Genomic DNA, 27206 nt, shown 5'->3' with positions numbered 1-27206 from the left:
GGGACCCCCCACCGCCGACACAGAGAACGCACAGAGGTGAGACACGTCTCCTGAACTGTGCCACTTCAGTCCGCCACATCGCTCTATAAAGGCATCAATGGGCACACTGAGAAGCAATGCGCTCAGCACAGCGCTGGAGACGGCAGATGGGTAACAGTACTCCAGGCTCCTAGCTTAGGCCAGCGCTCCCTCTGAAGGCCCCCACCAAGGACAGCTCAGCTCGGGGTCAGGGGATCACTCTGTGCATGGAGGTAAGAAAAACAAATGGCATAATAAGCTGGAAATTATCAGAATCATCCAGCCTGTGAGGATGAGCAAATGGAGGGTGGACAAATAAAGAGACACAACTCAAGGCCAGAGCGCTGGTCCATCATGATCTGGATATTATTCTACCATGTTTGCAGAACAAGGCAACCAATCCATGGGACTTTTGAGAATTATTTTTTTCTAGGCAAGTCCAGGTCATTCCCACAAGGGAGATGGGTACAGTGTTGGACCTTGAGGAGTTTACAGTCTTGACAGAAAAGAGGTATGTACAAGGGAGAAATAGAATAACATAAAACATACACAATAGGAGCAGCTCTTATTATGGAATTTCAATGATACAGCAGCAGGAGGTATACGGAAATCTGGGTTTTGAGGCATGAATAAGAGCCCAACAGGAATGAAAACATATGCCAGTTCAAGGAGAGTTCCAACTTATAATAATGATTTGTTGGGGGACAAAAACCACGAAGGCTAGTTCTTGGAGCTGGACTTTGTGGACAGTCTTCAAACTCTGTGGAGATCTATGAGCTCTTCATACAAGCCCAGAGTAATCATACTTCATTCCAGAACAATGTGAGTGTCAGAAATACCACTGCTGCTCGGCAGGATGGAGTTGCAATCACAAGCTAGCATGCTGCACCACAAAATCAGTCTGAGTCCAGTAGGATCTTCTTTTCCAAGTGCTAACAGTCAGCAAGCCCAGACAGTACTGCAGTTCACAAACAGGCTCACCCTTCTGACAATCTTCCCTGACACTGGACACGGGTCGGCTTATGACAGCAGCAGCCTGAGGCAATGCAGAAAGAGCAGCGTACTCTCTGAGCCTCAGTTTCCCATCTGACACCAAGGGTCAGGGACATGTCCTTTGGGGTCGGCTGCAGGTTTCTAGAGCTCTGCAGGCAACAGAAGGAATTCTCCATCCAGATCGCAGGCTCCGTCAACTCTAGCTCATGCATCAGATCCAGCAAGGCCAGGCCATTGTATGATGTAAGCAAGGCATCTGGCGTGCACTTTATGAGCCCAGGGCCTCCATGAGTGACACTCTCCAAAGCGTCCCCAACTGCTGATTTCATCTGAACTCACTGTTGGCCATGCTGGGCTCCTGACTGCTCCACCACTTCTCAGTCCTGGAGGAAGATGAACGTCTTTGTCCCTGGGTCACCTGGCCAGGAATGGGCAGCATCCTGTGCCCAGAATGTGTGTTTCTATGAGCTGGCAGGGGCATGGGACACATGCAGAGTCCACGTGTCGTGTTCCCATTGGCTGGGGAAGCTGAGAGGTCACCAGGAGCCGGGTGTAGTAGCCAGCAAACACTGCCAGTAGCTGCCGGGCCATCTCCTATGGGAAGCAGGGAGCAACATAAGCAGACAGACCAGGGGTGACGGGCTTAGGCACAGGCGAAGCACACTGTCATCCTGCCCTCGACCTGGGAAGGAAGCTCAATGAAAAGAACAAGCCAGGCCAGTGCCTGGGACTCTTGGACGATGCATCCTGGTCTAGAACACCCACTTTGCAAGCCACTGGGTAGGAATTGTTGTGGCCTTGGCTGCTTCATCCCCAAGAAGGCCTCACTAACAAGACACACAAGGACTGACCGAGGGATCTGCTCAGAAGTGAATCACGCACTTACCATGCCGGACGCTCTGGGCAGCATCCCAAGCACCAGAAGACTTGCAACCTAGGAGTATTGGAGAAGTACCACTCCCCCACCTACACTCATGAGGTCAGACTCCGTCACTAGAAGAAAATCACTAATGGGGGCTGAATAGCAGGAAGCCTCTCATGATAGGAAACCTTCAGTTCACATATGTTGTCTGATAAACATCTTTCTACCAGACATGCTGAGAATTTGCTTATGAAAACTGGTTTACCACAAAGGAACAAACACTGCACATGAAGGAAACAGTGGTTCCAGGTCTGGGGAAGGCAGAAGGGAAGACTGTGTTAAAAGGGTTTATGTCCAGGAGAGGAAGCATTCTGGAGACAAGTGATGGTGGAAGTTACACAACAAAGGTGGCAAATCCCATGTGTCTATCTTACAAAAATGAAAAAAAAAAAAGATTATAAAGAAAAAAAATAATTGGATATCATGTATTCTCTCTAAACATTCTCTCTCTGTAAAGTTTCACTCACTGACTGACCAGTTGGTATTGCAGAGAAGAGGCTTAAATCTCTCACTTGAGTCCATCAAAATGTAATAAAACGGTGTGGGTTCCAGAAAACTAGTAATTAAAAACAGGTACTGAGATCAAGGACACAGGGAATTCCAGCTCCTCCACCCTGCGGCTCACTGGGCACGTCCCTGCCTGCCTGAGGCACTGTCTTCACTGGTCACATGGACTGTGGAGAGGCGGCATGAGGCCGCAGGAGCATGAAGTCTTGGTCCAGCTTGGTAAAGACCACTGGATCCACCAGCAATGCTAAGAAGCAGAAGCCAGGGGGCTTGTACAATCTTCTCTAATCTCCGCATCAGGAGGCTAAAGCAGATGGTTGCCATGAGTCCAAGGCCAGCCTGGACTACTGACTGAGTTAAAGGCCAGCTTGGGTTACAGAGTGAAACTCTGCCTCAAAACAACACAAAATCAAAACTATAGAAAGATCCTAACTTGGTCCTGGACAAGAAGCAGTTAATGGCAAACAGCTCCCCAGGACCAGTACTTTCTTAAGCTGTCTTTTTCTCTAGGCTAAAGGATGCTGAAAATGCAAATAACATACCTTTCACTAATTCAGACTGGCCTCACCAACTCAGCCCTAGATCAACACTGTAAGAACCAACACTCTACAGCCCAACTGGTTCACTGAGAGTCCGAGGGGAGGTGTCTGTCAAAACTCTCCTGCCCTCTCCTTCGTTCTAAAAGCCTGAGCAAGTCTCAGTCTCCCTGTCAAAGAAGCAAAGTGATGCTGAAGAAGGCACACCCTTAAAGATGTGAGAGGTTGTTCTGATTCTGCATCTGCCACAGACAGGGCTTCTTCAGACATAGCCAGTCCACACTGAGACTTGGGCATAGGTTATATTTTCCCTAACTGATGAGCTACTTTCAAAACAAGCACGCACATGCACACACGTGCACACACACACACACACACACACACACACACACTTGATATTTATGACTGGAAATTGTGTTTCTATGGTTGTGAGCAAATTTGAAAGAGTAATTTGAAAGGCCTATATTTAATGCGTTATTGCATGTCAACCCAGACACACAAGCCATCTTGAATAAAACACATGGCCTTATCAGTCTTTTCTGTTCTGTTAAAAATAAAAATAAAGTGAAGAGACTGATACAGCCATCATTTTCTCTCTTAAATACCCCTGGTGGGAAGCCTCAGACTTCCACCAGTGTAAATAAGGAAGCCTGGGCTAGGCTGAACCTTGATTCTCTAAAGCCCTGGAATGAAAGAAAAATTCAAGTGATCTCCAAAGCTCCAAATGTCAGCTGAGATCACTCCTACTGTCTGGGTCTGTCCTCGTAGTTTTCAGGTCTACCAGCAAAGAACCAGACCCCATACATAGCCTAAAAGCAGAACCTTGCAGGGGACCTGGGGCTCAGAGTGAACATATTCACACAGATCCAAACAGCGACTAGGATTCAAGTAGGCAGAACTGTGGATGATTGATGCATGATAACAGATAATGCAAAGGGACAGATTGATAGATGGATGGCCAGATGAATGAATGGATGAATGGATGATAATGGCTAAACTGATGGATGGATGCTGATTGATGAACAAACAGATGGATGGATGGATGGATGGATGGATGGATGGATGGATGGATGGATGGATGGATAATGATGGACAGATGTATGAACAATGACAGAGAGACAGACAGATACATGAACATGTGACTGATCAGCTGAACAACACAATCTTTATTCTTTAAGGGCCTCCCTGTGTAGGCCAGTCTGGCCTTAGACCTGCCATTCTCCTACTTGCACCTCATGAGTGTTTGTGTTACAGGCATGTTTTACCATGTCCAGCAATAGACTTTCAAAAGATCAGTATTTATCCATGTTGATCATAGGTTAGAGTTCATCAACACACAACAATCCTCGCAGCATAGCTATTAAAAAGGGTGGCCAAGGTATTTATAAATGCAACCAGAAGTCCCAGTAAGTACAACATTAATCCCCATAAACAATGATTTAAAGTACTGGTGTAAAGATGAAGCCTGAAATCCCAGCAGCTGGGAGGTTTGTGGGTCAGCCAATCTGGACTACAGAGCAAAATTCTGTTATGTCAAAACAGAAGTGTCAGAACAAAACAAATTAATAAATAAGTAAGTGTTGGAGTTAACAAAAGAAAAAAGAAAAGAAAGCTTTGACCTTCAAGATTAGAACTGTCTCTAGCAACTAAGGGAAGCTACAACCCCAAGACATAAAGCCTGAGCCATCACGTGGACCATGACCACATGGGGGCCCACAAGGTAGGACCTCCGTGACAGCTGTGGCACCATTACCTCTGGCTCAGCCTCTGGGACAAGCTGATAGAGTTCAGTCTGCATGAGCGGTCTCTCCTGAGGACCAGGAGTGCTGGGCAGGAGGGGAGCATCCTCCAAGTCCTCAGGCCCTTCCACCACAGGGCTCACTCCCGTCTCCATGACAACACATAGCTGGCTTAATCTGCTTCTCAGCAATGACTACAAAGAAAACAGAGGGGGCACAGGTATGCTCTAAGTCCAGCAGACTCTGACCAGCTGGAGAGCTGGACATTGACCTCAGTGAGCTAAGATAGTGGGATCACACTTTTCCCCACAAGAGCAGGGTCCTGTGGACGGCCTCTGCCCTCCATGCTTTTGTTAGCTCATCACAGCTGGGATGAGAGTGTCTACTCACATGCTGCAAGAGAATCAACCAGGGTGCAAACCCTGCCTCAAGCCAAAGGTTCTAGCCAGACAGGAGGGAGGGTGCCATTGCAATCCTGACCTCAGGATATTGAGATCCCAGGAAATGGCTGATCCTAGAAAAGGAGCCAGCCATCTTACCTCTTGGCTCCTCTTCATTTCTTGAACATGATTGGACAAAAACTGCACACAGTTCTCCAGGTCGAAGTAGACAAACCAGAGCTGTGAAGAGAAACAGCAGTGGCCTGACCTTGAACCTCTAACCTCAGGGCCATTCCCCAGCTCCCCCTCCTCATCTAGGCCCACCCTTTTGATAACCTCTTGATATGCCTGCTGTCTGGCAGGAACAGTGTGACTGCAACTCATCTGCGTGGCTGGCAGGCAGGGTTAACAAATTGGTGGAACCGGAGATAGGACCCAGGAGAGAGCACTAGGTGGGCACCCTGCCCCTAAGTTCCGTGGCCAACCCAGAAAAAGAGCTTTGCAAGCAAATTCAGAGTGTGTCCAGCCATGCACACAATGTCTGGAGCCCATCTCCCTCCCAACAAGCACCTCGGACAGACTCCAAGCCCCCTCGGCCATCACATGTCCATTGAGGAAGGGGAATGGTACCTTAACCCTCAGAAAAATGGGTACCATTCTGTCTGAGACCCAAATCTCAGGGCAAAAGAGAAAAGCCCTCACAAGTGACATCTCCACCAAGCAGTGCCAGATTCAAGGTTGTTAATATCAATGTTCTCATTGGAAGGGTGCAGGTAAGAGAGACATCCTGATTGATACCCTGAACCTCTCCTTCCACTGCAGCCTCAGCACACCCCAGGCCAGGCTATCCTTACTAAGCCAAAAACTTCTGTGTCCCTCGAGACGCTTTGATGGTGCCACACACATGAGAATCAAGTTCTGCAGAAAAGTAGAATCCTGAATCTAACACCTGCACTCACCACCTTGCTCCCTGCTCAAGATGACTGACCCCGAAACCAAAGGTCATGGCCCTCCCTGCCAGATAGTCTCTCCCATCAGCTCAACCCCGAGGAGGATCTATCTATTCACATGGCTGTTTTTAAAAATCTTTTTACTGCGAAAAAAAATCTCAAACATACACAGGAGATGGGAACACTCTCTCATCCTGTTTTAACAACTCCCTCCATTCCCACCCCTGCTACCTCTTTCCTTGCCCATCACCTCTGGGAATTCTGAAAGACCTTCAGACATTATATCATCTTATGCCAACATGCCATTGTGTCATCTTATGCCAACATGCCATTGTGAAGATAAAAGAAACCCCTGTCTGGAAAGATGTGTTCCTTCATTAGCCACCTGGACAACTACAGATTCAACTACATTCCAGGGGTCTCTCCTGTGTGCCGAGAGAGGAGACTCGGAAATGAATGAGGCTAGGAAGGAGTCGTAGACTCCCGAGATGCAGATGTCCCATCTGAACTGCCAGCAATCTCAGGTGAGATAACTTTATCCTCCATGCTATCCAGCTGTGATGAGCTCTGTTAAACAAGGACGTGTGTATCCTCAGCCCCAGCTCCACCCAGAGAACAGTGTCTGGCATGTGGAAGCTCTCAGCAGACATCTGTCAGATGTGCAGAAGGCACAGCTCTTAGGTCTTCCGTGCACACACACTCTACGCATCCCTGGGCTTCCCTGAAGCAAAGGGCTGCAAACAATGGAGCATAAGCATGCCAGGGAGGCAGAGCCTTTGCTGCAACCCAGCTCTACTTCCTGGCTATGTAGGTTGTGTCTCTTCCCTAAGCCTTGCTATCTTTAGTTGTAGACTAAGAATAATGTACACCCCTGCCACGCAAGAAGCAAGGTGAGATATCACCAGGATCATAGATAAGACACAATGTACTGAGCAATGAGCTGAGGCAACCAGGATCAAATCCAGCCTCAGCCATGTCCACACACAACTTCCTACTGCCTTAGGAAGACAGAAAAGTACTGAGCCAGACACATGAGGCCTTAGCACCTCACCTGGCTCTCCAGTCTCATCACTCAGCTGCAGCCCTGGGCCACCACAAGCTCTCACTTTAAAGCCACTGTGTGTATCTGTCATCCTCATAAGTGTGCAAGCTCATACTGCACAGGGACTCTGCAGGGACCTTGATTCCTACAGTGCCTAACTGCAAGGTTCAGCAGAGAGGAGTCCTGAGGGAGAGGCTGGAACGGGGGTGGGGTGGGGAGTGGACGAGCAGGCCACTCACTGCACCCACAATGCAGGCCAGAAGAACACAAGGCCACCTGCAAGCAGGCCACCGGGAAAGGTCACTCTGAGACACAGTACCTGGATCACACTCTGGCATCCTTCCACTGTGTCTGTCACCCCCAGCAGCACTCGGTGTCTCAGGAGGGCTCCATTGGCGGCCACCAGCCTCAGATCTGTGTTAGTGTTGGCCTAAAAGACAAGTGCCAGGCCCAAGTTGCCAAGGAGGTCCTCAGCCCTGGACATCCCAGCTGTCCCTCTCCCTCAAGACAACTGTTTTCCCCTATGGTAAATTCAGTGTGAAGGAGCTTATGCCCAGCTCTGCTGCTTTCTGGCTATGCTGCCTCTTTCTCCATTGAGTCTTGCTGTCTTAGGTTATAGGTTTAAAAAAACAAAAACAAAAACACATCCTTGCCTAGGAGTGAGAAAAGAACTCAGTGAGTTGGGAAGAAAATCTTTAGCCCAGGACTAGGATGAAATTGTCTGAGGGAAGGAAAGGTCTAGTCTGTACGGAAAGCAGCAGCTCTGTAAACAAAACACCTACTTTTTTCCCTTTCTCTTTTTTGAGACAGGAACTCCAATTTCAGATCCCCTGGCCTCAGCCTCCAGCAAACCAGGGGTGAGGCACATTCTACCGTACTACAGGCCCATGTCTACAGCTCTCAGCGCAGTACCTGGCCTTCAGAGAGGCTGTTTCTTTCAGCTCCCCCGCACTGCAGCCAAAGGCAAATCTGCAGCCAGCAGATGCCAAGGAAACCGAAGAGCAGAAAGGAAAGGTGTAACAGAAGCCAAAGCAATGGCCTAGAGAAGAGACCCTCAATGTGCCTTCAGGAAACTTCAGAGCCAGCTGAAGATAAGGGCTCCCCAAAACAGGAGGCCCCCAAAGGAAAACTGGAAATGTGAAAAGGCTTTTGGGGGGATCACACAGAGACAAGACAATGCTGGCACTCAGTGACAGAGGTCAGGGTTGCCAGCACATGCCTCCCATTAGAGGAATGATTAAGGGCCTATCCTCTGCCCTACCTGTGCATGGAAAAAGATCACTGGTCATGGAAGAGGTTAAAAAAAAAATCTATCCAGGATTCTCCAGCATGTGTTTTGACTCCATTGCACTGAGGGCCTAGAGCTGGAGTTCACGAGGGGTCACGGTGTACTGGAATGCCTCCACTGGCTTTAACTAGAATTCTGGTCAGTCTTGCTCATCTTTCAGAAACTCACTCACTGAGAGTTCAGTTCCAGACCCTTACTCCACCGCCTGTGTCACCCTGGACGGGTCACTTGACACCTCTGCCTCCACGTCCTCATCTTAAAACCAGAGATGGAAACTCCCTTGACTTACAGGCCTTAATGTTGATGAAATGAGCTACCGCATGTGGACCACTCCATACGAGGTGGCCAGGACTGTCACTATGACAAGGAACTGCAATGTCACATTTTTCACTGTGTCACCGTGGCCACACACAGGCATCTCTACTGATTACCTAGCTGTGTGCTGTACATGGGGTGGACATGAGACAGAGTCTCAGCCTCTCAGGTCTTGCACCACCCATCTATTCTTGAGGAGGGCTAATCGCTCACCACATGAGGGTAGAAAACAATGGAGAAAGCATGAAATCTTGAGGCTCTCACTAAGTAATGCAGGAGCTGCTAATTCTGTAGGGGACACAATCAGGAAGAAGAGGTCTGTAGGCTATCCCTAGAACCAGGTGCATACTGTTAATCCAAGTAGTTGGGAGGCCAAGGCAGGCAGATGTCTGTGAACTTGAGGCCAGCCTGGTTTACATGAGCGTTCCAGGACAGCCAGGGCTGTGTAGAGACCCTGTCACAAACAAACAAATCTCAGGAGCTTAAGGTCCATGATCTAAAGGAAGAGCTGAGGGGATCTTTGTAGCTAGCACAGCATATCTAACAGGAATAGTGAAAGTCATAAAGCCAGCACAGCTGCTTGACAAACAGCCAGCAAAGCTGAGCTGAGTGATGCAATCGCTATGGTGCAGTCTCACACTCTTTTGGATCTTTTGATCTCCATGTTGGACTTGATCACACATTGGCTGGGCGGGGGGTGGGGGAGATATTATTTATACAACTTGGGGATGTTAGATTGATGAAAATTTTCTTATGAATCATCTACGCCTTCTCCCAGGAGTACTGCTTCTAAGCTTCCCCAGGAATGTCCTGACCATAGTACCCCTCCTGCCCTTAGGGAAATTTACTTATCTGAGCCTACTTGAAGGTCTTCCTTATGCCTTGAAGGTTGTGATCCAAATAAATATGTCAGAGAAATCCTGACTCAAAGATACTCTTGGCACATCTGCCCCTGCACTTACTCAGGAACAGGATAATCAGAGCAAAGTAAACTTAAAAAGGCAAACAATAGGCTAAAGAAGTTGGCAGATCAAATTAAAAGCCTCTTTCTAATACTGATGGACAAAGAATGCTGTAGATAAATGATAGAAGAATAAAGTACTAAGACCTCCCTTTCTTAGAAAAAGTTAACTCATACAGGGCCACTGTTGTGTTGCATGACCAAGAAACAAAAAATACCAAGATTAGACATATGAATAAGTTCTACAAATATATAAAATATAAACATTGTGTTATGGAAGAAACTGAATAATAACTGCAGCAGCTTTAGCCTGAAGAATTTTCCTGGGCCTAATGATAATTAGCACTCTGACTATTCAAAGTTGATAATGCACTGCTTGGGACATGACGGTCTGCCCAGGCTATCTTGGAGATTTTCTTTCTGTCTAGTGCCCTCGAAAGCACAAGAACTACCAGCTTGAGAATGGGCTGTCCTGCTTTAGTACAATAGGCCCTTGAAAGGGCAATATTGTTAAAAGGTGGGTTGTGGGACTGATGAAGGAAAATGATTGTAAAAGATAATTCTATTCTGACAGAGGTTTCTCAATGATGACTAAACTTATGACCAAGTGGAAGTTAACACACATGTCCAGGGACAAAAATGATATGATCTGTTTTGGAACAACACGCTTCTATCCTTGCCTACTAAATCCTGCATAAATAAAGAAGCACTGAGCCTGCCAGTCAGACAGGCTGGAAAACTCCGAATCCGATCCCTGTGCCTGGCTCACTCCTCCCTCGTCCTTGCTTCACAAGTACAGCTGCAGAGAGCAGAGGAATGGAGAGGGGTCTAGGGAGTAAGGAGTCAGGCACAGGGATGCTCTTGCATCCTTCCTTCTTCAGGCCTGACCTCACCTGGGGCTAGACCCCCATATGTAGCCAATGTTATTTCTTGAATCTCTCTGAGCTATTTTTACTACCAAACAAAATCAACAATAACAATTAAGACCTATTGAGCATTTATGTAACACCAAGTACAATTGTGAATGGTTCCCACTTAAAATAGGTCTTTTAATCCACAACCACCCTACGATAGAGCCTGAGCGATCATGCCATCTTCAAATGAGAAAACAGGTTCAGAAGTGGTGTGACTCAGCCTACCCTGGGTTGTAGAGCTAATAAGTCACAGCAGAGTTCTGTGTCCTACAACACTGTTGGGCATGGACAGCAAGCCCTAAAGACGGAGCACACAGGACTCTGACAGGGTTCAGCTTGCACTTGAGGCCCCTGAATGCGCAGACTGCAGAGAGTGGGCCCTTCTCTGTGACCTGTGTCTACTGCTCACCTAGCACTGTCCTGCTTCCCAAGCACAGCTGTATAAAAGCAGAAGAAGGCAACCAGCAGGCACCCCTGGACTGTGAGTCACACGGCACTGGGACACATCTGTTAGATCTCCTCCTCCCTTCCTCCTCTTTAGGGTACAGCTTGCTTTCCCCTCTTCTCAAAAGAAGTATCTCCTAGCAGGAGCAAGAGGCTCAATTTATTTTTATAGACCAAGCACAAGGGTTACAAAGGCCTAAACAGAGCTCAGGGGTAGGATTATCTTGTCAGACTCAAAGCAAAGCCCAACAAAGATCCTTTCAGAATGATTAAGCCATAAAGTCCCAATTTGTCCCTGTGAACACAGGCATGAAATGGAATTTGGCAATATGAAGCCAAGCCAGGCGGAAGCAGAACACTTGGTAAGGACTTTAGTGCAGCAAGCAGTAGTCCAGGGACTCCAGACAGACGGACAGAGGTGCCTCTCCAGGGACCCAAAGATAGCATCCTGAGCTAGGAAGAATAAGGCTTACAAGACATCCAGCCCTCCCCAGAACCTGTGGCCACATGGTTACACAGCACAGTGGACCAGGGCAGAAGCTGCTCAGCTGACCTTACACTAAGAGAGGGTCTTGGCACACCCAGGGGGAGTCCCATTACCACAGGGGTCCTTAAAGTGGAACTGGAAGAGGGTGAGAAGCAGATACACCCCCAGAAGCCTTGACAACTTCTGGCCCAGGGACACTCACACTGAACTTCTAACCACAGGACTCTAAGAAAATAAGTTTATATTCATGACAGCAGCACTGGATGCCACACACTGGGTGCTAAGAAGGTGACCTGGAATCTAAGCAGTCAAATCTTGAGGTCTAGCCTGATCGCTTAGCAGCAGTGAGCCTGGGGCTGCTCCCAGAGCCTTTCTGAACCCCTGCTCCATGTCTGTAAAGCCCTCTGTTCAGTCATGAGGTGTAACCATGGAAAGCCTCTGCAAGCTACTTGCCATGAAAAGTTCGATACAGAGCACAAGCATACAGGGACACCAACCTCCGAGCACCACAGAGAGCTGTGAGGCAGGGATTGCCTCTCTAAAGGCGACTAGGGAACAGAAGCTTGGCTCTGAACCCTGCCTCTTCCCTTATAATGGGATCCAGAACAAGTTCCCTAACTGTCTGAGCTCACTGGCTGCCTCTCAGGTTGCTACAGAAGTGAAGCCTGGTTATCAGTGAAGGAGCGACCCCCCTGAGGAGAATCAACAGCACTGGCCCCCAGCCCTCAGTCTCCAGCCCTGGTACTAAGGCGAGGTGGGCCATGACCTTCTCTCTCCAACAATCGTAAGTATTGTGCAGGTCCAGGGACAGGTGTGTGTGCAAGCTCAGCTAAATGGGGTGCTGCAGGAATGCTGGCTACTGAACACTGCTCTTGAAACATCTGGCTTCCAAAAAAAAAAAAAAAATCTGCTGTGATTGGCTAAGAAAACAAAGAAGAGAAAACAAAGAGCCTTTGCTCCTTGACCAAGAGGCAAGTGGCTTTGCACACCACACGCAATTGCCCCAGTGAGAACCAAAGCCACAAGGCCATCAGATTGTGAACTGAAAGCACTAAAGTGAGACAGAGTAACCTTCCAGAGGAGCAAGGGAGGAAAGGAGAAGGGAGAGGAGGGGAGAAGAACAAGACGGCACAAGCTGGTGGTCCTTGCACTTACAGAAAGAATCGTGAGTTTGGGAACAGCCTAGGTTACCTGGCAAGACCCCACCTCAAAAAGACAAACAAAACAGGACCCACACATGATGGCACATGCCTATAACCCTAGCACTCAGAAGGCACAGGCAGGCCAACCTAGTCTACACAGTTCTAGGTCATGGGCCTGCACGGTTAAGAACCTGTTTTGTTTGGTTTTTTAAAAATGTACAACAAAGGATTTAGCATCACGTGTGACCTTGTTTCTGTTAGTCATGGATGTGCAGCCATGAGGGTGGTTGAAGGAGATGCCTGAGGTAGAACATCAGACTACCCAGCCCTATGGAGAGAACAGATGGGGCCCCTGGCATCTCACCTTCCTCTGCTGCCTTTCAAAGACCAGCACAAGGGTCAGGGTCAGGCTGACGGCGGCCAGGGTCGCAAGCAGCACACCTGCCCACTGGTTGCCCAGGGCAAACATTTGGCTGGTGGAGTAGATGTTGGCCCACACCACCACGTAGAACACCTGTGGAGGAAGGCATGGAGCTCTCAGGGACAGCAGCGCCACCCACTGGCAACCCTGTGGATAACCCCGTCACCTCTTGGGTCAGACAGCCTCCCAGGGGCCTGGAAGAATCCCTGCCAACCCTGGGACCTGAGCGCCTGCTCCCTGTTATCTTAAGTGACTCTTGACAATGGGTTGTAACTGTCCTGGCAGAAGTGAAGATATTCTAAGGAGACACGAATGTCTCTCAATCTGATGATCAGGCTGTTGAAACTATAGACCCCAAAGAACGGGGAATTCTGCTAGGAATCTCCTGCTGGGAAATGGCACCAGCCAAGGGGAAATCTTGTTTCTCAGAAAGAGATATCACACCACTCTAACAACTTGTCAGACCACCTTAGAAGATGAGACCGAAGCCCAGACAAAGCTGGCCCAGTGGTGGCCGGGGCCACATCTTGCCTGAGCTGCGTAGATGTGTATAGCCTTAGAAATGTGTTTAAACATCGCTCTCCCTTCAGGACCTCTGGAGTGTTTACTGAACCTCTTTATCACTCTCTCCAATGTGGCCACGTTGAATAAACCTCATTTTTCTGCATTCCACTTTTAATTTGGTTCTTTTATTTGGCCAGTTAAAGATGGCCAACTGGGTAAACCTGACGTGGGGTAGAGGTTATGACCCCTCAAGTTTGATAACAAGGTCTATCACTCATAAATCCTCCTTACCCCGATTCCAAACGAAACACAAAAGGGCAGTGCACTCAGGAGAATATTCAGGGTCTAAAGCCCACAGTAATTCTTGCCTTGCATATGACTTGGGACAAGCTATGGCACCACCCTGAGCCTAAGTTTCTCCACCTGTGAACTGGGAACAACCCTGCCTACTTCACAGGGCTGTTCCAGGGCTAACAGTGTAACATTTCATAGCCCAGTACTTGTTAGGGAGTTGGTAAAGGCTAAGGTCCTTATCTCCTCCTCCGACCACGTGACCATAAACACATACAGAACCAGTGAGCTGACTGGTTAAGGGTTTAGCAGCAGGAGCGAGACTGGGTTCACACACTGCTTGGCCGTGTTCACATGTGTTTGTCTGTGTGTAAATGTAGGTTAGGTGAATGTTTGCAAGCACATGCACACAAAGGTACATGCGTGCACTATGTGCTTGCACATCATTAATTCAGGATACATGCCTGTCTGGGGACAAAAGAAAAACCAAATCTCACAGAAAAGTCTTGGCCAAGGGCAAAACACTGAGTGGGGAGCCTACTGGTCTGCAGATTCCCAATCCCAACTCCCCTCCTCTGCCGACCCCATCCACAATAAATCCATGTCCTTGGTACTGGGCTTCCCAGGCAACTGGATTCCTCGTCCCCTTTTATGCCCCAGGATACACTGCTGTATTTAGTGTGCCTGAGGCCAAGGCAGGAGGCAGTGTGGGCCTACCCAACTACTTACCACAGCAAAGGCCAGCCGCATGGGCCTGGAGTTGTAGATGATATACCGCCTCACTTGAGGTTCCAAAAGGGCACTCTCAGCCAAGTTCCTGTACCGCTCAGCAGGGACCTAGGCCATGCAGGATAAAGAGGTCATCAGCCACAGGACAGCCACTCCCCACCTTCTTCCTGCCAGCAAGCGTGGCATTCCCAGCGCACAGAACTGCCCGTGGGAGGAGGAGAAGGCACATCTGAGGCACCTAAGAGGGCAGAAGAAGAAGCTCAGAGCACAGATTGGCACTCCTAGGGTGCCACTCTACCTGCAGGAAAGTGACAGCCTGAGGGCCAGGTCATCCAGCAGACAGCCTGAGTCTCAGTACCTTCCAAAAAGCATGGGACAGCCTTGGGCAAGGCACAGGCCCTGGACCAAATCCTGGTCATGTCATTTAAGCACTGGGTAACTTGGGCTAAGTGAACACAAACACACACACACACACACACACACCAACATAACATATCATAACATGACATGATAACAATCACTGTCATCAGTACATTGTTCCAAAGTGGAACAATGACATGTTAAGAACATATTACAATATACACATGAGCTCTTCACTAATCTCCAGGCAATGCTTTAATGTGGGGGTTGGGAAGATGGTTCATTGGTGATTCTACTGCGCAAGCATGAGGACTTAAGTTTGGATTCCTACCACCCATGTTAAATAGCTGGGTGCTTTGGGGAAAGCCCTGGCAGCCAATCTAGGTAGATGGGCAAGCTCCATGTTCAGTGACAGACCCCATGTCAATAAACAAGGTGGAGACCAAACCAGGAAAACACATCAACTTCTGGCCTCCACCTGCACATATGTGTGTACATATGAATGTACACACCACACAAGAGAGGGAGGGAGGAAGGAAAGCAGACAGAGAGAGAAGAGAGGAGGAGGGTTAGGTTCTACACAGGGGTGGGGTAGAAACACAGAGGACAAAGCAGCTTGTCAGAGCAGGGACACTCGGTACTGTCTACAAAGTCTTCTTTGGTGGCAACATGTTAGACCCAGAAAGCTCCGGGGCACTCAGCTGCCTGTGTCCCTGCCTGCCGTGTCCCGGCCCGCCCAGCGAACACCTCACTCGAGGGCTCTGGGGACAGAGTCACACCACTGCCCTGCACGCCAGGAGTAGGTGCTGTGGTTCCCTGAGAGCCTGCTGTGTACCAGAAGAGCTGCAGACCTTCCTTGCTATCACACACGCGGCCCTGACGGAGGCCTACAGAACTGGCATTAACATCACCCTCTCTTGCAGACAAAACTGAGGCATGGAGAGGTTCAAGTCACACAGGCAGTGAGCAGCAAGCCTGCATCCACATCCACACAGCAGTCCTGTTTAGTCCAGGCCTGGGTTCACTGTTTGAAGGTTCCCATCCATTACGTGGTAAGTTCCATGAACTTACATGAACGCAGTTTCCTCCCCTATAATGACTCCCACCCAACATACTTCAATTTATTCCTCAACAAGCTATCAGGGTCTAATGTTCCATGAAGTTGTTGTGACTACCTACCCCATGGAATTTCAAAGCTTCCTCCTGTACCATCAGGCCGGGTATGGTCCTCTACTGTGGCATCCATGACAGGCTGACCTTACTTACTTAACTCATGTCTGGCTCCTGCTGGGCAGTGTGAGCTAAGCACTGGGTCCTGTTCACCTCTGTGCAGTTTAGCCAGCTCAGGGCTTGGACACAGTGACCACCCACCCCACACATACTGGGGAAAAAGGACATTTCTAATAGACTTTCCTATGTACCTAACCACAGCCAGCACAGTCAGGAGTTAAGGAAATGTTTGCAGAGAGATTGATGGGTGGACAGATGGCCAGATGGACAGAGAGAGGACCACAGACTCAATCAGCTGAACTCACCTGAATGCCCCAGGCCTGCAGTTGCTCTTCTGCAGCTCCCAGGTCGAAGGAGATGGGGGCACAGGTATTATCGATCCGGAGGACGGTAAGGACCTGGCCATTGTGAAGCTCTGCAGGCAGACCACAGTATCAGAAGGCCAAGCAAGAATAACTCTGGAGGAGCTCAGAACTGAAGCTATTACACCTCAGGCTAGAAGTACCTTCTCATTATGAGAGACACCATAGCTGTTCCAAATCTCTAAAGACTTAGCCTGACTGAGAAGCCCCCAGGAGGCAAAACTAAGGCCCACGGGGTTAACTATATAATTTCAAACTTCCCAGACAAAAAAACATCCCACAAAGAATGTGGTAGTGAGCCCCCTACATGTCACAAGGCACATGTAAACAGAGGCTGAACAACCAACTAAGTAGATGTTTAGTCAAGCCCTGAACAGGAAATTCAGCTGAATAATTTAAATGCCACCAAAGCACCAAATTCAGACCTAAATAGTTACCACAAAACGTAAGACCCCAGGTGGACACTCCTTCATCCCCTGACTTGTGACCATGCTGCCAGCCAGGGCAAAGGGTAATAAGCACTGCTGATGGAATTCAGGGCACAGATAAGCTGGCCTGAGGCAGCTGCCTGCCTAGATTACCCACTGGGGCTGAAGGAATCACAATGGTCCTTAAAAGAAGGCAGGGCAGAGTCAGGAGAAAGGGCACAGAGAGCTACACCGTTACTAGCTCTGACCACGGGAGGAAGAGCCATGGGCTACATACTGTGGGTAATCTATACCACCTTGAAGGGAAGGACACAGAGCCCTGTGTAGAACCCCCAGAAAGAACTGCAGCCCTGTACTGCCTCCACAGTGAGCTCAGGGAAACCAGAGTCAGGCTCTGACTGCAGAATTGCAAGAAGAGCATGATTTTCAAGCTTCTTTGTTAAACACCCAACATCCTGTCCAGCCATGTAGAGCCTTCCATCACACTCAGACATTAACCTTGGCCCCACTGCCTCATTTGCCCATGTCAAGAATGAGCATGTGTGTGTGCAACTGTTCAATTATTTCATTAAGCTCTTCCTTTAGCCCATAGTTCCATGCTGGTCTGTTCTTTTACATGTTTGACAAATAATTAATTAAGTAAGTAAGTAAGTAATATGATAGAACACTAGTCCTCAGTCTTGACAGTGTACTTTTCTCATACCCTGGATCAAGTACGGAGAACACCACCTATCTTAAGGACTCCATCACAGAATTCTAAACTCTAAGTCCTGTCCAAAAGAGCTTTCAATTTTACCCTCTCCCCTCCCTTTCTGAGAGGAATATGAGACATGGAAAAAAAAAAACACAGGTTGGATCTTGAGGGATCAAACTTTGAGCCAGCCTTTTACTAACAAGGTAAACTTAGAGGATCAACTATTTCCTCTCCTTACCAGATGGTCACAGCCTCCACGGGAGACTGTGGACCACACAGATGATAGCCTGAATGTGGTCTCAAGGGTAGATTACTAGCCCAAGTGAGATCACAGCAAACTGAAACATAGCAAACTTTCCTTATCAAAAGTCCTGATATGAAAACACTAAGCCTTTTGCCCTCCCATACCTTGATAAAAAAGTATAAGATTAAACTGAAGACCACTCTGATGAAAAGGGGTGGACAGAAATGAAGGTATCTAAAAGTCCCCCCCATTCTAGAACTGGAGCCCTCACTGTGCACTTGCTCCAAGAGTCCTAAGAGGCGGGTGCTGTCACATGGAAACAGCAGCTGAGCCTCTGGCATGTGGAGGAGTTTACCCAGTTGACCTGAGGGTAGAGGGATGGGGCAAGCAAGATAGATAGTATAGTACCCAAACACAGCCAGCATTCAGTGACATCTTCCACTGGTGCCCTCCTTGCCACACAGGACTCGCAACCTTCAGCCAGCCACACCCTGGGTTTCACAAGCATTTGCCCAAACACCACAGAGACCTTTCCCCCAGTCTCTTGTTTGCCTTTCTACCAGGAGTTCTCGGATTCTTGGCGACATGATCTCTCATGTTACTTAAAATCAGAACAACAAGTCCTGCACTTGGAAATACTTGCTTCTACACCCAAGCTAAGCAAAGCAGAGACAGAGAAAAAGGAGGGGGAGGGGGAGATTGCACACAGAATCAAGAGGAAGAATGCTAACATTTGGCAGAGGGACGTCATTCAAGTCCCAAAGGAAAAAATATTTCATCCCGTCCCTTTCTACTGCAGCATATATAGATATTTAAATTTCTTTCCTAATAAAAGTCATACACCTTTTTTTGAGCACTAAGTTTCAGGCCTTCTATGTAAGCCCCACATTTCTACAGAACACCCACAGTTCACAGTACTATTTCTCCTTGCTCCACCCAGCTACCATCCATCCCGTCATACCCCCAACACTGACTGTGTCTCCTATGGCAGAGGCCTCCTGCTGGCTCTAAGGACACCATAAGGGTGAAACAGTACGAAGCCCTATCCTCCCTGAACTTCCACCCTGGTAGGGAAACTGGCACTCAGTATTTATTACACAGATACCTAGTACACTAAACAAATTCTACAGAAAGAATAAATCAGAAAATCCTGACTAAGGCTAAGCCACCAAATAATTTGTCACAGGAAGAAAGAATGAATGGAGGCCTAAAGAATGAATGGAAATCAAGCACTAAAAAAGCATCACGGGTAGAAAGAACATCATATACAAAGGTCCTGAGACAGAATGCCCTGAAAAGAACAGAGAACAAGGCAGCAGGGAACACCAAGGCTGGCCTGGTGAATGGTGGATCTTCATGACATGTCCAGTCAGAATCCCTGAGGCAGAATATGCCAGCAGGATACACATCTGAAAAAGGTTCTCTGGTGGGAAGAACAAATTGGTGATCAAGCTTAAGGTGGTGACAGGGGGCAGTGACCGTGAAAACACAGTAGATATGACAGAAAGTGGCCTGGAGCTGAATCCCAAAGTCACCCAATTATCTAGACAGCCCAGTCATATGGTGGGAGTTCAGCACGAATGGGACACATGAGAAGGAAGGGATGCAGGGAGGTCATGGCCTTACCTTGCCCCCAGCCAGCAGGGCTCCCCTGAGGCAGAGTGCTGCAATCCAGAGTAGAGGTGGGCAGAGGACCAGCAGACCCACCAGGGTCTGTGGGAGGCTCACAAGCCATGGCAGGCAGACAGCTGCTCTAGCTTTTACTTCCTGTTTCCGGGGGTGCAGTTCATGCTGGGGCAGTGGCTCACCTCCACTTGCCTATGAAAAACAGCAGAAGAAAGAAGTCAAGCCTGGGCTCTCTGGCCCTCCCAGAGTTGCTAAAGGCCCAGGATGACCGTCAGGAGTCTAAATGCTGACTTTCTGGCCCTGCTGAGGAAATATCTTTGAGGGAAAAGGAACCAAAACCTTCTGCAGGCCTCAGCTGAGAATTCCCCTTCTTGCCTGGGGTCTTCTCCAGCTCAGCCACACCAGGCTCCCACTCATTCCTTCCTGAGATGCCCAGGCAAGCAAGTCTATGGCAGGCGTTATAATCATTATGGAAAGGCTGGCTTCTAATACATACAGCTTCCCACAAGGCTCTGCAAGATACACAAAACAAAACCAGGGAACAGGAAACACAGATTACATACAAAAAGTCCTGACACAAAGAGGAGAACTAGCCAGACGGTCTGGCTACATTCCAGTTCTCTAAAGAGGCAAGGTCTGTGTTCAGGGTCCAACACTGCGACCCCACTGCCTCCTACTTGTGTAAACTTGGATAGGTGGCTCAGCCTCAGACCTTCGAATAGGTTTCTTCAAATCTAGCAGACCTCCTGCCTCATGCCTGAAACCAGGAATCAATGGGAAGTACACGCAGGAGGCCATGTGGGACAGAGAGCACTTTCCATGAATATCAGCTCTTTAAACCCTTCAATGCCAGTACTCTAGTAGAGGCAGAGGCAGACTGATCTATGTGAGTTCACCAGCCTGGTCAACACAGTGAGCTCAAGGCCAGCCAGGGCTACATAGTAAGACCCTGTTTCAAAAAGAAACAAACAAACAAAAAAAAACCACCCTCAGTCCAGCCTCATGACATATGCTGATAATCCCAGCACTGAGGGATGCAATGGGCAGAAGCAATAGGATCAAAAAGTTTAATACCAACCTGGGCTACACAGTGAGTTTTAGACAGGTGTAGGCTACCAGGAAACCCTGCTTCATAAAAAGAAAGATGATTGCTCCTGGTGTGACTGTTTATAGACGTCTGACTTAGTCAAGGGTTTGGTCTCTAGGACTTTCAGGTGGGCAAAGCTAGCATGGAAACATTGGCAGCTAAACTCTTATCTGAGAAAAGATAAGGAGAGTCCTGGCTTTGCATCTGGCTCTGAAGGATCATGGAGACAGAGCCAACGCCTCCAGCCTCAGGTGTCCCAGAGGCACAGCAGGCACCACCTTTAGCCACTTTCATCAGCAGAAGTGTGGATGTTCCATATGGGGTCTCCGTTGCTGACTTCGTGGGTTACCATCTGCTGCAACCTGTGCCTGTGTCCTGAGAAAAATCATGTTCCATCAAATACCCAGGAATGGCACATCAATCCTGCAAAATGCCCTCTAGATATATTTGGTAGACAAATGGTAGATAGTCCTCTAGAACATTCATTTGATATCAAGGAAGGTGACAGTGGGGAAGTCATGAAGTTTCCAGATGACACACACCTGCTTGAATCCAAAATGGGCCCCAAGCCTACTGCCACTGACCTCTCCATGGAAAAGCTGATCCTTCTGTCCTCTTCACTGTTTATCTCATTGCTTCAACAAGAGCAGCTGCATACGGTGTGGGACACCCTGCAAAACAAAAATGTGGGCACTCTTGTTAAGAATAGAAGGATCTGGGGCCAGGGAGATGACTCAGCAGGTAAAAGCACTTGTGGGCACAAGCGTGATGGCCGAGTTCTACCCCCCCCCCCGGTGCCCACATAAAAATCCAGATGAGGTGGCAGGGTGTCTATAGTCGCAGAGTTCCTATGGTAAGATGGGAGGCAGAGACAGAAGACAAGCAAGAAGTCTGTGAGCCAACCAACAATCAGAGAGAGCCCGGGGCTGGACAAATGGCCCAGAGTTAAGAGCACTTACAGAGAACCAGGGTTCAGTTCCCAGCACCCACATGGTGACTCGCAACCATCCACAACTCCAGTTCCCGGAGAGACCCAACACTTTCTTCTGCCCTCTGAGGGTGGCAGGCACACACTACACACAGACTCTATGTGTACAGTTCAGACATGCGTGCAGGCAAAGCACTTACACGTAAATATTAAATACATCTAAACAATAAATACTGACAGACAGACCCTGCCTCCGCAAGGTAGAGGACAAGAACCTACTCTCAAAAGTTGTCCTCTGACCTCTATATTCATGCCATGGCACGTGTGTGCCCACACTTAGACACAAAAACTGAAGAACATATGATGGCAGCATAACGTGAAAGCAAACTGTGAGGAAAACGACTCTCTGTGAGGGTCCCTGAGCAACCATGCAGCCACATGTACCTGAAGCCAGCCCAGCCTTAAACTCTCAACCTGAAGGTCTGGACCCCTGTGGGGGTTGCATATAAGATATCCTGCATATCTGATATTTACGTTATGATTTATAACAGTTGCGAATCTAAAGTTATAAAGTCACCATAGCATGAGGAACCATATTAAAGGGTGGCAGCACTAGAAAAGTTGAGAACCACTGGTTTTTGAGGAGCCTCTTCTCCCAAAAAGAACAAATAAAAAGATGAATGTTAACAATTTTCAAACCACTGTCCTAACGGAGCCTAACGCCAAAAAGCAAGAAAATGTCATGAAAATACTGAACGCATTGGAGCCAAAAAGCCTGTGTAAGAATACATGCACAGCCATTCACGTAGTCTGTGACTTCTGTCCTCAGCCCTACCCCCGCCCCACCCAACCCCTGTGCCTGGACTCTACACAGCATCTGTGCAGTGGGGGTAGGGAGGCCTGCCTCACTCAGCTGCTTTGGAAACATAACAGCAAGAATAAGAATGCTGTTCTCTGCCAACACCCCAGGTTCCCTCCTTCCCTCAGTGTGGTTTTCCCTCAATGTGGTCAAGACATGCCCTCTCCAAGCTGAGTGGCTATCAGCTGAAGGATTCTAGCATTCGGCTCCAGGGTCTTGGCCCACAGCACCCATGCCCTCATACCTCTGGACCTGGTCTGGCTGGCTTCCTTTCAGCCTTTGAGTACCTTTGAGTAGATCAGGAAGAAACCATGTTTCCTAGGCATGATATAGAAACAAATTCTAGTCAGCCTGCAATACTCCTCACAGGCAGACAAGGCCTCCTCTCCACTCCTCAACCTGACTCATAGCAGCAGTGTCAAACATACTGAGTACTTACCAGCCAGCCTTACCAGCCATGCTTTCCTTCTTGTAACCCCCAAGAGGCACAAAAGCCACAAAAACAGCCACAAGGTTGTACCCTGAGCTGACACGGCTCCACTTCCTCTGATCAACTGCTAGGCTGGCAGGCACAGCCTTGACATCTGTACTCCAGGCAGGGGACTCAGGGCCACAGTTAAGCCTCACAACACTGGAGTGTTGAAAGGCTGGGAGGAGCTGACACAGCTGGAGTTGCTCAAGCCTGGGGCTGTACAGAAGGATCCGCGGGTTGCAAAACCCCACAATGAAGCATTGTGTTGGGGGCAGAAATCACAGCACCCACATCAGCCCCCTCTGCTGCCCACAGAGACCCAATCAGCAGACGCCATCATACACCCAAGGCTAAAAGTAACCTGCCCAGCCCAACCACTTCCCACCTGGGCAGCCTTGAGCAAGGTACTGGACTTCTCTAGGCCTCCACTTCCTGGAGCGGGGACAAGAATAGTAACTTAGAATTGCGCTACGACTCCACATTCACAATCGGCACTTGGAAACGGGCGGTTACTGAGAGAAGGTAGTTGTCCTCAATCTATTCCACAAACATTCCCTGAGACCCTTCTAGGACCAGACTCCAAACTGTAAAACCAGGCACACAACAGGAAGCCTTTGCTCGACCCTTCCTGTGGGTGATCACCAGCCACTGGGAAAGACACACTCAGAGAGAGCCGCCAGAGATGAGGAGGAAACCAGGCAGCAAAGGGGAGCAGCTTAGATGGAGGAGAGACTCCCTGGGCTGCATAGATGGTCCTAGGCTTCACCGTGGTGGAGCCTGAAAGGAGCCATGACGAATTTGAATGGGCTAAGACCAGAGGTCAGGGGCTCACCCTGTATCCATCCAGCCCAGAGACTACAGGGCCACTAGGGTGCAAGCAGAACCCCAAAGGCTGCTGCTCCAGTTTTCACACACAAGTCAGGGAGGCCCGCAAGCAAGGGTAAGCAGAGTACAGAGGGAGCAAGCACCTAAGCCTTCTGACAGTCCCTTAGGGAGTGCATATTTCCACCAGATTTTCCAGTCGCAGCCTGTGCAGACTCCAGTCCCCAGAGGTCCTGTGTCTGCACAGTGCAGGGCAGCCTCACCAACAACTAAGCACCTGGCCAGGATGCTCTGAAGGGAAAGAGAAAGCGGCTTTCCTTCTTCAAACTCAGCTTCCTTGGTTGGCTACACTGCAAGTCCAATAGATCAGAGGGGCAGCTGTCCCCAAAAGTTTAGGGCAGAAAAACCTGGCTGGACAAGGAGTCCAAACGACCCACTTCAAAGATGAGGGCATTAAACCCCGGAAGAGAAAGCTGACTATCCAAGGTCAGAGAGCAAACCACGGAGGGAGCCAGAACAGAAAGGCTACACGGCGCGGCCGGGCGTCTCCCACCGTACCTGGCCTTGGCCTTGGGCAGCTGGCTCCCCGGTCTCTGCCCTTTGGCCTTGAGGCTCCTTCACCCCACAAATCACCTGCCCTGCCCCGCAGATCCCACGCCTCACGCGTGGGGCGGGAAGGGATCACCCGAGCCTTAGCGGCGGGCCGCGCACGCAGGCCCCGTAGCCCCAATCCCCGAGCGCGGGCGTGCGGGCGCGCGCACGGCCCGCGCACACTCACCGCCGCGCCGCCGCCCGGGGACGCGCAGGGTCGGAGGCTCCGCGCCCCTCCAGCGCCAAGGCGTCCCGGCGCCGCCGCCGCCCCCGCGCGCAGCCCCGGCCCGTGTCCTCCGCCGAGCGCCCTGCGGCGAGCGCGTCTCCCGGGCCCAGCCCGGAGCGTTTCATCAGCCGCGCTCCCCTAGGGCGCCGGAAGGGGCCCCGTGCCCGCCACGTGCATGGGATCTGGGCTCGTCCCCGCAGCCAAGGAGCGGCGGGGCGGGGAGGCCCGTCCCGAGTGACAGAGTGTCACGGGATCCGGTGCATAAGGCACACTCGGGACCACAAGTTTCTTCAAGGCTTGTTTTTCATGAAAAAACTGTGCAGTATTGAGAGCGTCCGTGTACTCTCCACTTCTTAATCATCCGGTAAATTAAACGTGTCTGCGTTTTCTTTAAAAATATTTAGTTATAACTGTGCCGTGAAATTAAGTGAAGTTTTAAGGAATTAATGTGTGAGCTGTTCAGTGCCACACTTGCTCACCCTACTCCGTGAGATTTAAGAGGGTCTGTGGATGACCTGCTTTTTCCAAGTGAATCACTAGTCTTGGGTTCTCTTTGGTTGGTTGTTCTGACACCACCAGACCTGGCTAACCGCAGGTAGTTAGGTCTTTAGCGTACGTGATCGTATAAAAGGAGCAGATTCTATTCTCTACCTTCAGTTGCCTTTCAACAAAGACCCTGGCTACTTTAGTTCCTGCACCTGTGGCCTCATTGCTTTTTAAGAGGATCATACACACCTGTATTTTGAAAAACTGAGCCTCCCTTTGCCTTGTCCCTCCTGTATGATTGATGCATGCATGGTTCCTACCCTTGCTTGCAGGAAGGACTGGGACGTGCCACTGCCCGTGTTTCTACAAGTGGTCCTGAACACACATACAGACACACAAACACATTCCTCTTTTCAACAGCTACTGTCACACTTGAGGACTTTCAGTCCGAAAGACTTACATGTGGCTGCAGGATGTTTGGAGGCAGCAAAAATGAATTGAAAACCCAAATTAACATATCCCAAGCGGGTGCCCAAAGGAACAAGTACGGATCAAGGTGGCGGGCTACTAAAAATGAAGCTGTTTTTGAGGAACTCGGTACTGGTACCTGCTCAGTGCCAACATTGCAATGGGCAGTAGAAAACAGTTTATGGAAGGTTCCTATATGGAATGATCAACTTGCTAATAGTAATTTAGAGGCCTGGAAACGAGACCCGCAGGGTGCTGAGACTTCTAAATGCTCGCAGGCTGTTGAAAAGGAACCAGCAACAAGCAGGGGCCTAGCCCCGTCTCTCTAACCCTGCGTCTGGAGCAAGGCCTACCTCCTCCCCTCTGCCTTTCCAGCAGCCTGCCTTCGCCCTCCATGCTCCAGCAGTTTTATGTGGACACATCAGCCTCCTACAGGTACACAGAAGGGGAAGTCTGCTGACAGGGCTGCACAGGTACACCTAGTAGCAGCCTATGTGCCTGGGCAACTCTGTTCACTCATTCACCAGCAGTCAGTGCCGCCTACTGAGGTGGGATTTGACCACTGAGCGCTTAAAAAGTGTTTTGACAAGTAAGGCGTACCCTTGCTGCAACACAAGTGTCGGCATACCTAAAACTGGGGGGAGGGGAAGCATGAAAACCAGTAAAACACTACAGCGCCAACAACTGTAGTAGTGAGAGCTTGATGAAAGTGGAACCCTGTTATTAAGGTCTCAGTCTGGCATTTCTGGATAGCCTCTGAGCTCAGTATAGGATTAACAGACTCCCTTTTTCAGTTGGGTTCCCTCTCCACCTTTTCAGGGGAACCCCAGGTTTTCTAAAGAGCCCTCAGGGAGATTACAAAACCAACCCTTTATGATAAGAAACCCATTCAGCAAGCACCTGGGTATTCCTGGAAACACACACCCTATGCTAATGAGGTATCTTGGCTTTCAACCAATGACCTTTAACTGTACCTGGAGTTCTTCCCCCCCCACCCATAGGATAATCAAGTACTCTTGTTACATGTAAATCAAGTATCCCTGGTACCCCTAGCCCTCAAAACCCCTCCCACTGCCCAAGTTTTGTAAGTCCCTGTTATACACTAAAGAGGTCAGCACCATCTATATCACCACAATCAGCTAAGACTATTCTGAGGAAGGACAGGTTCCCCTTCTGTTCTAGACCAACAGGCCCTGGGCTTGGCTTCCCGTCACTCAGCCAAGTGCTGCTGGCCACAGCAAGCTTCCACCATTCACTGGTTTGTCAGCACAGATCACTGCTGCCATCTTCCTGGCAACTGTCCACCTGCTGGGGAACAGGAGTTCCCAAGGCAGCCATTTTGTCCAGCGAGACAAAACTGGGCTCCTGCTCTGCCTCTCTCCTTAGGAGCGCCAAGCAAGCCTTCATTACCAGCTGCTCACAAAGCAGCCGCCGACTTGCCAAAGTCAGGTTGGACCCGTGTTTCCAACTGGTTTGGTTCTGGAGCCCTGAGTTGCTTTGACTCTGTGCTTCACCCTTTCTCACCCGGAGTGCACGTCCAGTTATGTGTCAGTGGGGCCCGCTTCCCAGGAAAGTACCCCACAAAGCCCAGGCTCCTGCGGGACTTGGAACAGATGGGAGTCCCTGAGGCTTTCGTGGTGAAGGCAGTCGGCACCACAGCCTACCCTGGATGAGTCACTGCCCTCTCCCCAAACCCCAAGCTCCATAGATAGAGCATCTCTCAGTTCCTCCTGCACTCCA

General features: G+C 49.4%; 1 protein-coding gene across 6 annotated transcripts; it reads right to left on the bottom strand.

Moving 5' to 3' along the window:
• Nucleotides 1-361: 361 nt before the first annotated feature.
• On the bottom strand, nucleotides 362-24707 carry Tmem268 (transmembrane protein 268). Of its 6 annotated transcripts, none has more exons than XM_055611685.1 (11): nucleotides 24254-24430; nucleotides 22646-22719; nucleotides 21199-21285; nucleotides 19528-19719; nucleotides 16479-16588; nucleotides 14584-14691; nucleotides 13003-13152; nucleotides 7407-7517; nucleotides 5255-5335; nucleotides 4730-4909; nucleotides 362-1605 (listed from the first exon to the last, which is right to left on the bottom strand). In XM_055611685.1, the coding sequence occupies exons 4-11, from the start codon at nucleotides 19634-19636 to the stop codon at nucleotides 1426-1428; spliced, it is 1029 nt and encodes a 342-aa protein (XP_055467660.1). In that variant the 5' UTR covers nucleotides 19637-19719; nucleotides 21199-21285; nucleotides 22646-22719; nucleotides 24254-24430; the 3' UTR covers nucleotides 362-1425. The 6 variants fall into 6 exon arrangements, with proteins under 6 accessions (XP_055467660.1, XP_055467656.1, XP_055467657.1 ...); XM_055611681.1 differs by lacking the exon at nucleotides 24254-24430 and adding an exon at nucleotides 22841-23227; XM_055611682.1 differs by lacking the exons at nucleotides 22646-22719; nucleotides 24254-24430 and adding an exon at nucleotides 24474-24700.
• Between the last annotated feature and the right edge of the window lie 2499 nt (nucleotides 24708-27206).

Source organism: Psammomys obesus, unplaced genomic scaffold, assembly GCF_907164565.1.
Source record: "Psammomys obesus unplaced genomic scaffold, mPsaObe1.curated_primary_1811, whole genome shotgun sequence".
NCBI classification, from domain to species: Eukaryota; Metazoa; Chordata; class Mammalia; order Rodentia; family Muridae; genus Psammomys; species Psammomys obesus.
This window is presented reverse-complemented; position numbering and strand designations above follow the sequence as displayed.

Bases quoted from the DNA above. Each gene is read 5' to 3' on its own strand.
- Tmem268 (XM_055611682.1), bottom strand. From the start codon at position 19,636: ATGGCTTGTGAGCCTCCCACAGACCCTGGTGGGTCTGCTGGTCCTCTG. The intron at 4,910-5,254 runs GTAAGATGGCTG...TTTTCTTTGTAG, and splicing joins AAATGAAGAGGAGCCAAGAG to TCATTGCTGAGAAGCAGATT. The intron at 1,606-4,729 runs GTAATGGTGCCA...TGCTTCCCATAG, and splicing joins TCCCAGAGGCTGAGCCAGAG to GAGATGGCCCGGCAGCTACT.